At 46.3% G+C, this 13206-nt stretch overlaps 1 protein-coding gene across 10 annotated transcripts in view; it reads right to left on the reverse strand.

The window, feature by feature from the left end:
* The window catches only part of PTPRT (protein tyrosine phosphatase receptor type T), a 1026485-nt gene that overhangs the window by 666160 nt on the left and 347119 nt on the right, over window positions 1-13206 (reverse strand). For all 10 annotated transcript variants that reach the window (XM_079126897.1, XM_079126896.1, XM_079126893.1 and 7 more), the window contains exon 3: window positions 7512-7783. In XM_079126897.1, the coding sequence (XP_078983023.1) occupies window positions 7512-7783 (272 nt within the window). The remainder of the gene's footprint in view (window positions 1-7511; window positions 7784-13206) is intronic.

Here is a 13206-nt window from a genome sequence, read left to right on the forward strand (position 1 = left end):
CTGAATGAATAGGGCATGTTTACCCAGTGGGGCGCACATGAGCACATGGGAATAGAGGCCCCAAGTGCAGGGATCTGAGCCAAAGGCAGAGGCTGAGAATTCCAACTTCTCTCAAGAACATTCTTGAACCCTAAGGCTGCCAGGTGGACCTACTCTCACCTGCACATGGCCCAGTGCCCAAGTTCCATCAAGACCGCCCATCATTAAAAACTCCTGGTGCAGGCGCTGGGGAGATGGAACTTGCATAGCGATGCAAACCTCTCCCTATGCTCAAGGAATCAGGCAAGCCAGGAAGTAACTGCCCAACACAGGCTCAGCAGAGATGGCCACATTCAACCCCTCAAAAAGGTGGGCTGTGCGCATATTGGGGTGTGTGTGGATACATCACATATTTGGTTTAAAGGACTTGGTGCTTTACCCTTACCTTTTGTAGTCCTTGAGCAGAGAATGTGCATAGCAAAAAAAATTTCAAAGGGCTACAAATATTTTCTTAAAGAATAAGAGAAAAACGTTGGTTTATCAGAACTCATCTTAGGAAGAGGACCATAGCAATTTTCGTGGGAAAGGACTGCTTAGAGTAAAATTAAGAGACATTTTTTCTTACACCAGCCCAGGAGACCTGTCTAAGATGAGGAGAGGATCTGTCACTTAGAGGAGGAGTGGGAGGGATGAGGGGAAGGAAAGACAGAGTACAGTTCCCAGCCCTGGCTGGGGTAAACCCTCCTGAATTACCAGTAAATATACTCTATCTGTGGAGTGCTGGATGCAAGGGGAATTCCTGAGACTGGATTTCAAGTCCAGTCAAATCAGTCAGATGAGGTCTTAACTTCAAGAGTCTACATAGCAAAGACAAATGCTGAATAAAACCTCTTTTACCTGGGCAGGTGATAGAGGATAGAGGCAGGGGACTATAATTTTAATAAAAGTTATTTTCTTTCTTTTATTCTTAATCTTATAACAAAGAAGTTCAGAATCATTCAAAATACAAAGTAGAATTAATACCACCGAGAAAGAGACAGAAATCAGATGTGACTTGACAGGTGTTTAACAAGCCCTTGCTTTCCTGGGGGGCACAGGTATGAGGGATGATCTGTGCAGGGACTTTTTCACCTGGGACCTTGCCAAGGCCCAATGCCAGAAAGCCTGGTAATAAGAAAGATGAAATTTGTGTTTATTACAGAGCTACAGCCAATTTTAGCACTGTGAAATATGACTTTAATAAATGAATACATAAACCATCAGGTCTGAAGCCCAGCAATGCTGAAAACCAAAATTGTATTTAGTCCTTAAAATCATACGTGCAGGACCAGAGCTGGAGATCAGGTGAATTATAAGGCCCACCTTCTCCTGCCTTTGAATCTCCTGGGATGTTCCCTTCTATGGCCACCATACCCAAGGGTGCATGTGGGATGCACATGTGGGTGCATTTGATTTGGAGAGCATGCAGTGTGTGGGCACAGGTGTGTGCTCCACTATTTGTGGCCATGCAAATATCCATTAGTGGCTGTGTGTGTGCATGTGTGTGTGTAAAAGAGAGAGACGAATCTTTTCCAAATTGCTGCTGTGAATACATTAGTGCCCTCCCCACCACCCCAGCAAAGCTCAGGCACAGGAAATGATGTCCCGATGCTGTAGCAGCCGATGCCTTGGAAATCAGAGTTCTGCTGGACCAGGCTGCTTATGGCAGGGGGCACTGAGGTACAGGGACAGGTGGAGCAGCAGTGTGTATTTCTATGAAGACTTCCTCCCTCCTTCCCCTTTTTATCTTTTTCCCTCCTTCACTTCCTCCTTCTTTCCTCCCTTCTAGTAATCGCTGAGGCCCTCGGCGAGCCTGACGAGGCAGCCTATGTCATCTGTGTCATCTATTTGAATCCACAGAAGGACCCTTTGTCGTACCTATTCCTCTTCCCATTTCACAAATGAGACAACTGTGATTCCAGATGATGACAGGATTCCACCAACATGACACAGTCAGACAGCAGAAGATTCTGAGAAGCAGCAAGCTATTTTCCCTAAACTCAGGGCACAGAGCGTGGAGCCAGAGGGCCGAGGCACAGTCGCGGGCACTCAGGAGTGATGCCCTCTGCTGCTGCCTAAAGCAGGGAGCGACCGTGCACATCGACAGGCCGCCCAGGACCCAGACCACGGGGAGCTGGAGAAATGCCCTCTTCCTCCAAATCCCTCTGAAGAGCATGGCAAATAGAGGGACTGTCCCTATTATGCCATCCCCCAAATTTCCCGTATTAATGCAGGAATGTTCAGTGAAATGATTTCATTATGAGGGTTGTAACCTAATCAGTGAATTTATCCATTTAATGGATTGAAAATCTGAATGGACCAACTGGATGGTAACTCTAGGCAGGTGGGCGAGGTTGGAGGAAGGACGTCACTGAGTCAAGCTTTGGGGCTTATATTTTGTCCCTGATACTGGTGTGTGTGTGTGTGTCTGTCTCTGTCTCTGTCTCTGTCTCTCTCTCTCTCTCCCCCTCTCTCCTTCCTGGCTACCATGGAGTAGCTTTTCTCCACCATGCCCTTCTGCCGTGAAACTCCATCTCACTCAGACCCAGAGCAATGGGGTTGGTTGACCATGGACTGAACCTCTGAAACGTAAACTCAGAATAAACTTTTCCCTCTCTAAATAGTTCTAGTCAGGCATTTTGGTCACAGTGATGAAAACACACAGCCAACACAGTCCCAGTACTGGGTCAGTTTTCTTGATTATTGCACTTCGGCCCATGGCCCCATCCCGGGCCCATCTGTACCAGGCCCTAGGACAGCATTTCTAATTGGAGCCCTAAGGCTTCAACAGGGGGTCTACGAATCTATGGAGGGAGTTGATGTTTATACTCAATGATACCAGGGGACAGTACAGGGTCTGGCGCATTTGGGTTCTAATCCCAGTTTTGCCAATGATCTGCTGTGCATGCTCTTGGACTTCATTATCCATCTCTTGGACTCAGTTTTATCATCTACACCAGGGTTCAGCAAACTATGGCCTGGAAGCCAGATCTGGTCTGTCATCTATTTTTGTACATAAAGTTTTATTGGAACACAGCTGTGTCCATTCATTTGCATATTGTCTATGGCTGCTTTCATAGAACAGTGGCAAAGTTGAATACTTACAACAGAGACTTTAAGGTCCACATAAGCCAAAATACTTTCTGATTGCCTCTGTATGGAAAATATTTACCTGGCTTACAAAATGAGGATATAAGCCAAAGACTCGTGTACTGGTACACATTCTGTAAATATCTACAGATGGGGCAACTCTATACTTTATCATCCAAATTAGGACACAAGATGAAATGGATGCTCTCAAAAATTTCACCAAAATAAGAGAAGCAAACCAGGGCTCTCAGGCAACCTATGATGTAAGGCCGCCTATCTCTAGAAAACTATCTCTATACTAAGGTGGTCATGTAACAAATAGAGGCCAAGGTCAAATTTAATTAGGAGACATGTTAGATACCAATAGGTTTCTTCCTGACTCCTCAGAATGCCTGCTGAACAGTGAGCTTGTGCCATCTAGAAGACACACCATGCAGCTTTTCCCAAATGCTGAGATCTGGACCATATCACCCTTCACTGCTGAGCAGCTCAGGAAACAAGTGCTCGTGGGCAGTGGGGATTCTACCCACAATACTCAGGCAAGAGCTGCTCTCCTGTTCATGCAACTGCAGGCAGTATTATGGCTTGGATATGAGGTGTCCCTCATGTGTGAGACAATGCAAGGACATTCAGAGATGAAATGATTGGGTTATGACAACCTTAATCCAATCAGTGAATTGATTAATCCCCCGGTGGGGATTAACTGAGTGGTAACTGAAGGCGGGTAGGGTGTGGCTGGAGGAGGTGGGCATTGGGGGTGTGCCTTTCAGGTATATATTTTATATCTTTCTCTCTTCTTCCTGTCTTGAGCTGCTTCCCTCCACCACACTCTTCCACCATGATGTTTGGCCTCACCTTGAGCCCTGAAGACTGGAGCTGGCTGTCTGTGGACCGAGCCCCCGAATAAACTTTATCTCCTTAAAAATTGTCCTTGTCAGGCCTTTTAGTCACAAGCAGTGAAAAAGTTGACTAAAATAGGTAGTGAACATGGAGACCCAAATGCTCTGGAAAAAGTTATTTTACCTAGTGGTTATATAATTTGGTGGTAAAACCTGAGCTGAGCTGTTTTGATGATATTTATAGTCTCCATTTATCCCACTTGTTGTGAATATGTGTAAGTTCTGCTGCAGAGATATCAGTCCACTTGAGTACTGCCACAGAGCCCCTCCCAGTGTATGCAAACTCATTACCTTTGAGAGCGCAAATGCTGTGAGTTCTGAAACGCATCTGACATCATGAGTTTAAAATAAAGGGCTGTGGGCCTGGTACTAGTTAAAACATACTGCGCATACCGCACACTAGAATATGAAGCCAACGGTATGTTATTTGTCTCAAAATATCTAGGATAAAATACATCACATTGTTAGTGACAACTGTAAAAGGCAAAGGACTCTCTTTTTTAGCCCTTTTATTGCCAGGCTATTGGTGCTGTACCAGAGCAAGTGGGGGCTTCACCTGACACGCGTGAGTATGGTCCACACTGACCACCCTGAGGCTGAGCTTTGCCAACACCTCTGCATTCCAGATCACTGGCACTTGTCCAGCTGGGACAGGATGCTTGCAAAGTGACTGACAAATGGAACGGGCGAGGGGTGTTCTGCACACACGCATGTGACCACTCTCCTGTCCTCTCACTTACAAGTTCTTTCAGGATTTGTTTCCTCCATTCTTACTTCCTCCATCCTTTCCACTGTCTTCCTAACTTTCCTCAGTCCCTGCCTCTGTTCCTTGGCTGCCCCATGGACAGGCAGAGCAGAGAGGGATGAGAGAGAATGGAAGGAAGTGTGGCCACAGTAGCAGGTCCCCTTCCAGGCTGCGGCAGTCGGGGCCATGGGGTAGCTCCTGCTGTGGATGGCCACTGCCCTGCTCCACGTATGTCATCTGATTACCCACTCCTTGGAGCCTCTGACGAGGGACTCCAAATGCAAACCTTAACTAAACCCTCCCACCCAGGTTCACGGACTACACAGGCAGCCACACAACAGTCATGTGATGGAGCATGACCACCAGCAGAACTCACTCAACACCAAGGCCAAGTCCCTTCCAGAGCCCAGCTTTGGAGTCACCCTTCATCTCCTGACCCAGGAGGGCCAGGTGTGCTGACCCTGTCAAGAACTGGAGGAAGCTGCGTAGCCAAGGGGTTGAGAGTTCTGGCCTGTGCTCTCTGATACGGAAGTCACTCGTCACACGTGGCTATTGAGATGTGGCTAGTGAGTCTGGGATACCGAATTGTTTTGGCTTCATTCCATTTTAATTACTTTAAATTCAAATTTAAAGACTGATATTTGCTTCAGTTATTGAAAACCTTTTCAGTTTGGAGCAACTTGTGTATATGAATCCACCTCTACGATTGTACATTTTTTGAAATCTAAGTACAGATCAGTATTTCCAATGAAAACATAGCGTTTGAAATGAGATTTGAATGGAGACTTGCAAAGAAACAAAGTAAAATGCCTTCCTACTAACTGTTTAGATTGATGACATGTTGAAGTGATGGTATTTATTTTGGATTTATTTGGTTAAGTAAAATATGTCATCAAAATTTACCAGTTTCTTTTTGCTTTTTCAACATGACTTCTAAAATGTATAAATCACAGAAATGGCTCACATTATAATCACATTGGATGGAATACAGGTACAAAACAAGTTTTTACCCTAGGTGAGCTTGTGTCCCCATTCAGTTTAACCGTCTACAAAATGATCACAGGAACACCTGCCTCATGGGATCATTCAGAGGACTCAACAAGTTAAACGTATGTAGAATATTTCCTGCCGAGCCCAGAGCATGATGGACACCCAACACTAGTAGGTATCCACCTCCTCATCCTGCCCTCAACACCGTCCTCATCATTGTATGGCTCCCCTGCTTCTAAAAGGAATTTCAGGAAAGGCATGACAAAGGAGAGCAAATTACAGGAAAAGTGAATCACGAGCCATTGCAGACAAAATGGAAACAATACAGCAAAAATCTAAGCTAAGTGCTGAAGGTAATTGAGTATTAAATTCTGATTTCTAGTTGCCAAGGCAAAAGGGAAATAAAGCTTGAATTATCTCATAATGTAAACTCAACAAGTGAACTCAATAGATAAATAGAGTCCTGATGTTAACATCCAGAGCGCTACACTTGTAAGGGTGGAACTGGAGACGTCTCAGAGCCTGGCTGCTAGCCGTACCACCCTTGGGTCAATCTTTTGCTTCAGACACTAGAGAAATTTCTCCAGATGCAGATGCATGCCACTTTCTTACTTAAAGCTTCAGACACTAGAGAAATTCCTCCAAATGCAGATGCATGTCACTTGCTTAAAACTTGGCAAGAACAGGAATGGGTAAAATAGATCTTAACCCAGATGATGGGAGTGTTCTGAAAGTGGTTTATGGTAACAGTTACACAACCCAGTAGGTTTACTAAAAACCATCAGGTTATACACTTAAAACAGGTGGATTTTATAATGAGTCATCTTTACCTTAATGATTTGGTAATTTTTTTAAAAAGAAAAAAATCCTCTCAACACTCAGGCTAAAACAACCAGATCAATAGATGTGTTCCTCCAAGAGTATTCCACGGCCTGGTGCTGGTCTGCACACTGTGTGATCGATCCACAGTGAGGAAAAGCAGAGAAGGAGAGAGAGGTGTTTAGAAACTGATGGAGGGATTTGGACCTGCTGGGATTTTTTTTATTGTGGTTTATAAAATGTTGGCCCACAATGACTTGGGAGAAAAGAGCCCTCCCCCCGCCCCCCGGTGGTCTGAGCAGCACTGTTGTAGAATAGAAAGTGCATTCTGTCTCATCAGTCCGGCCCTCAAGCACCCATGCACCTGCCCTGCAGGCTCCTCTCCTGCGTATCCCCTTTGCAATGTCCCTTGAAAGATCCTAGAGTCTGCAAACTCCGTCACAATCCCTCACTTACCCCTCCAGCCCATACTGTTCCTGAGGGCTCAACTGCTCCTTCCCTTTCCCAATGTATTTCACTCCTCCAAGACTCAGCCCAACTCAGAAGCCATCCTAAGTTCCTTTCCCACCCTCAGCCCCTTTCCCGGGGGTGATCTTTGACTAGTCAGCTCAGCTCTCTGAAACACGGATGGTAATAGTCTCTCCCTCTTCAGCTTGTAGTGGGCATTTTTAAATGGCTTCCAGGGGTGTTCCTCCAGGACCCTGGGGAGCCAGATGCATCCTGCTGTGTTGCAGTTGTTCATTGACACATCCATCTCCTCCTCCAGGCCATGACCTCTAGAGAGAGAGGGGCTATGCTGGGTCACCTCAGCATCCTCCAGGCCTGAGTAGGAGGAGAAGCCCATTAAACACAAGTTGAACAAGTGAGTGAAGAAGTGAAGTCATTCCCAGACCTAACCACTGTCAGAAGGCAAGAGGTCTACAGGTGTAAATCACGGTAAAATGTCATACCTGATAGAAATGCGGCCAGAAGGTGCTGATGGCGAGCTCTGCCTTCACCCAGCCCTCGGTGACGACCCCAGACACATTCCAGACGGGGTTCCCCTGGGGCCCACCATTGACCTTCACGTAGACATTCAAGGCCCCTGGGCTGGAGCGGTCACGGCTTGAGAAGTAGTAATGGAAATCGATGCAGTGGGTATCATTCTCCTTCAAGGTAGGCAGGAGAAGGTGGGCCTTCTGACCAGAGGCCCTCCCGGAGCTGTTCACCATCATGAAGGACCCTGGAGACCCACAACGGGGTGGGAAGCAGAAACAAGGAGAGAGAAAGAAAATCCTTGAAAATCAGTCATACACACACACAGTAGCCACAGGAGAGCTAGAGCTGAAGTCACTCTAGGAGGCAGGGTCTGGTTGACCCGAGGAGTTGTATCTCCTCTGAACCTGAGTGTTCTCTTCTGTATTTGGAGCTAAAAAAAAAACCCCTACTCACCATAGGGGATTTTTCCCCCCACATTTTTTTATTGGTGCGTTATAGTTGTACATAGTGATGGGATTTGTTGTTACATATTCATACATGCACACAACGTAACAATATAAATTTAGCCAATATCACTTCCGAGCACTTTCTCCCTACCTCCCGGCTTCCCACCCTTTTGCATCTTTCCTCTACTGATCCCCCTTTGATTATTTTTATATTTATTTGTTCTTTTTAGTTATACATGACAGTAGAGCCTATTTTGACATATTTATACAAACATGGAGTATATCTTATTCTAATTAGGATCCCAGTCTTGTGGATGTACAGATGTTGAGAATCACTGGGGTGTATTTATGTATGTACATAAGAGAGTTATGTCAAATTCATTCCACTGTCTTTCCTATCCCTAACCCCCTCCCTTCCCTATGAGGTTTTAACAATTAAGGGATGGATAACATATAGGAAGACTTTCTGCAAGGTAGACAATCTATAAACATGTACAGGAGAAACATTACAATTAGCAGCTCTTGAAAGAAACCTGGAATAAAAAAACCCAAGAAGTTAGTTAACTGGAACCTTTGCAGGTGAAATAAGAAAACTAAACCCATGTGAACTTGGGCTGTTTCAATGGAGGTAGAGCTTCTACAACACGGGAGGTGCCACTGTTCCAATGATTCCACCTGGAGTCTTGCGTTCAGTACAGGGAACCCCAGGTTGGAGGAGAGAGTATAAAAGCGGGGTATGTGCAAGCAAGCAATCAAGTTCCTCAAGAAATGGGAAACGGACTGGTTGACATTCTGAAAGAATGGGCAGTAACACCCACTAAGCACTTACAGAGTACCAGTGACAACACTAGGTGTCTTGTTCATATATTTTTCAATTTAATCTTCAGATTGGTCCTGGGAGGCAGAAGACACTCATTTTCCTTCAAAACTGAATGGCTTTTCTTGGGCCGCTTGGACAGTGACAGAAGAGGTCAGATTCTAACTTCAAAAGTTTTTGCTATTATTGCCATTTGCACAAAACATAACTACTATGTCCCAACATTAAAGGAGCTACCTTATAGAAAGAATTGAGCCTCTTTTCTTTTTTTTTTTGAGTGGCTTAGACAGATGACATGGTTATTCCCAGAAACCCTGGATCCCTCCCTGGATCCAAGGCTTTTGTCATTGGCTGTGTGGTTTCTCCCAGGAGAAGCAGCAGATGTGTCTCTACCTATAGACATTGGCTGTCACCATGTGACTTGATTTGGTCAACAGGATGTAAATAGAAGGATTCAACCCGAGGCTTGACATGCACTTGCCCTTGGGGATGACTGACACCTTCCATGAGAAGGACACACCCCAGGTGGCCGATGCCCTTCTCAGTTGGCAATCAGGAAAACACACAGGTGGAGAACACCTGGACTCAATGGTGAAGAACCAAGTCATGCCACCTCCACAGCTAGAACCACAGCCATATGGCCCACAAGCCAAGCCCAAACCAGCCAACCTGCAATCAAAGACAGACCCAGGAGCATGAGAAGAAACGCTCATTGTCAATGTTGTTCGACACTGATTTCCTTTTGAATGGTCACCCAGCATGACTGTAGCAACAGCTGATTGATAAAGCTGCCAGAGAGGGTAGACTCATGGGACACCCCGTGAGGAGGTACCTCTCAGTTCAACAAGGGCAGGACTTTCTTATGAGTGAAGCTAGTGCAAATGGAACTGACTGCCCAGAGACAAGACGAGCCCCTGTCACCACAGGTGGCTGAACTCAGCCTGGACCACTGGGCAATGCCGAAGGGAATTTCACAAGCAACTTGGAAGGCTGAGTAATGGGACTTAGAGTCCTATGGTTCTGCAAAATAACCTGATCATAAAATACAGCGGACAAGCTTAAGTGATTCTGGGATGAATGTTTCCACCTAGAAAATCATCACTGCTTTGAAATCTTTCCTTTACCACTAAAATCTTCATTCAGAATGAAACCTTATCCCCAGTCCAGGTGAGCTACTTCAACAGCTATACGGCATCTCATTCTTTCATCCTAATGCCAGAAGGACTCATAACTGCCAGTTCTTAAGTTCTGGGAAACCTGTACCTTATTGGGGTTCTAGAAGGTAGCAAATGTTCTCACTCTTTCACCTCTGAGTTCTGAATTAATGTAGATGGACACAGGAGAGAGACTGAGTTGGAAACCTCAATATCATTACTCACAAAGCTGGATTAAAGAAAGTGTCTTAGATCTGAGGCCAACCAAGGCTTCCTACATTTCTCCCCTCTGAGCTAGCTTGCAGAGCACCAGTAACTGATCCTGACCAGATTCCTAGGGCCAGAGCTATTCTACTGGGATGTCTGCTTCAGCCAGCTAGGTGGGCTCATACCAAAGAGAAGTAAAGAAGAAACAAGGTGCCTAAGACAGAGAAACCTGAACCAAATGCTGTCAAATTGTCACCATCCAGCCAGTCAGAAAATTCACCCATCTCATGGAGTATCAACTACTGGAAGTGCATCAAGGGTCTCCAAGAGAATGAAGGGTCATTATGGCCTGGTAGTAACTTATGTGCCCTGACACATGTCATCTAATTTATCTAATTATCATAACCTCTCAGCAAGCCAGTGAAGGGGGAACTGAGGCTCAGAGATAAGACTGAGCCAAAATCCAAACCTACACCTGCCTGCTGGCCCATACCCCATAGGGGTCCTTGGACAGTTGAGTCATGCCCCACCAAGGGTGGGTGACTACCCCTGCCAGTGAGCAGCGGCGGTGGCGTGTCTCCCGGTAGGGGAGGCAGCCTGAGAAGCCAGGTGTGCCTGGCTCTCTCCAGTCTGGACCCCATGGTTTCCCTGTGCACACTCCAGCTCCTGTCCCCTGCCAGTTCACACCAGCTGCATATGTGTCCTTGGCTTCTTATGATCCACAGCAGAGAGACTTAGGCAGGCTTTCCTTCCACCAGCTCATGCCCCCATTTCTTTTCTTCCCAGCCTCAGTAGCAGAACAGGCTCATGGAGGAGGTGGAGTGGGCCCTGACCTGCGAGGCTGCACACGCAGCCAGTTGGCTCCAGTCCCCAGCCTCCCTCCATTGTCGGGGGGGGGGGGGGGGGCATCCCACTGAGTTTCAGTCAAGGGGCATGAGTGTGGTGGATGCCTCTCCGCACCTGGTCCGTGAAACATGCCTGCCTCCCTCCCCCACACTCCATCCTTCATCTCTTCTCTCCAAGGATGGCCTTTGGCTCAGCAGCCTCAGCATCACCTGCGGGCTTGTAAGAAATGAGAATCTCAGACCTACCCGGAGCCTGTTAAAACTGAATTACATTTCATCAAAATCCCCAGGTGATCTGTATGCACATTAGAGTGTGAGAATCGCTGGTCCCTCCTCTTTCCCCATCTACCGATGAATGCTCAGGATTTCAGGAGCCAGGGGAGGGAAGGAAGAGCCACACTGAATGGAGCCAGGTCCCCTGAAAGACCACGACTGTACTGCAGGCCACCTCACTATCAGGAAGGCTGATTTTAGACTTTAAGTAACGAAGGAATGAACCACTGTTGTGTTGTGAAGCCACTGAAATTTTGAAGTTGACGATTTCTACAGCTTGCATTATCATTATTATTTGGCACTCTGGTAGAGTCCCTGTTTCCTCTGAGTCCGTTTATTCAAGACGATAAGATGCGAAACAACAGTTACAAAGTAAATCTGCAAGATGCTCTAAATAGGGACATCATTAAGAGCAGGAACCCTGGGTGGTAGCCTGGGAGGCATCTGAAATAGGGAGAGCGGCATGTGCTAAAGCCCCGAATCAGGAAGCCAAGCAGCCAGCGATGCGAGCGTAGTGTTTCAGGGGACGTGGGATGGAACTTCCGTGGCCCCCTCCACTTGTAGCCAGCCTTCCAGAGGCCCGGCCGCACCCTCCAGAAAGGCGGAAAGCCGTGTCTCTGAGTTGAGCGCAGCCTGCCATTTCAGGGACTGCTCGGGAGCTAAAGCCCTTGTACAGCAGCAGCTCAGTGGAGCCCTCTTTGATCAACAGGTTGGTATAATTAATATCATCCCGGGGCTGTCAGTTTCCTGGAGATCAAAAATGAGCCAGTCATTACACCAAGATCAGTCAAAAACAAGAAAGAGGAAGACTGTAAATACATTCTTTTCCCTTCACCCTTAAAAAAAAAAAAAATCTACTAACGTGATAAGGAACATCAAGCAGCATTAGTTTCTTCATAGTTATTATACATAACACCGAAAACTGTGGAATTAAACCAGGAAGCACTCTCTGGCTGGCCATAAATTCTGCATTTTTCCCCCTCCGTGCATAATAACGTCCTGATAAGCGCCCCGTTACTGATGTGTGCGCAACACAGTTCCCCTTTTTGGAAGCAAATCGCTTCTCTGTAGCAGATGGTGGCTATTGTGTTTACACATGAGCACCTCAGGATTGCATTTCCTCACGTCGGCAGTAAAAAGAAAGTCCTAATTGAGTTTTTAATGGCTTTGCACATTGTTCATTAAGATTACATGAGTGTGCTCGGGCAACTGGCAGCTGAGGGCCTGGAGCTCTGAGAACGTGGAGCCGTCGCTGCAGACAGGTGGCCCCGCCAGCTTCCAGCGCCAGGACCTGAGCGGATGGCGGTGGGGCCCCAATGCTGCTTAGAGCCAAGCAGCTGTGGTGGCAGGGAGTGAGCAAGTTCTGGATCTTCAGTGGAGAACACTGGCCTTCAGTCCTGCCTCTGAGCTGCGTGACTTTGAACAAGTCAATACAATTTCTTGAGCCTCAATGTCCTCGAGTGTAAAATGGGATCATGAAAACAGCACATTGAAGTTTTTGCTCATTTCAGAAAATATGAAATGAAAAATAGCCGTTGACTCAATAAATGTCTATTTTATAATAAGTGGTGAATAGCAGATGACAATGAGTCCAAAGCAACTTACAACAGCTAGTGTTTCCTGAGGACTCTGCTTGCCAGGCATCGATCTAAGCATCTTTCAGCACCGGGATCAGGTAGTATGGCAAGGAATACTGAGACACAGAGAGGTGAAGACATTGGCCCAAGACCACAGAACCAGAAAGTGGTAATTATGCAAACCAATTCTACAGTCTCACTCAGTAAGCAAAGACCTCGGCATTCTAGAAATGCACTCTCCAAACCAGTAGCTAATTGCAACACATGCCTAATCAAATTAAATTAATTAAAGTTAAAGACAATAAAAAATCATTTCCTTAGAGATGCTAGCCACATTTCAAGTGCTCA

The sequence above is a fragment of the Sciurus vulgaris genome (assembly GCF_902686455.1).
Source record: "Sciurus vulgaris genome assembly, chromosome: 2".
Classification (NCBI taxonomy): Eukaryota; Metazoa; Chordata; class Mammalia; order Rodentia; family Sciuridae; genus Sciurus; species Sciurus vulgaris.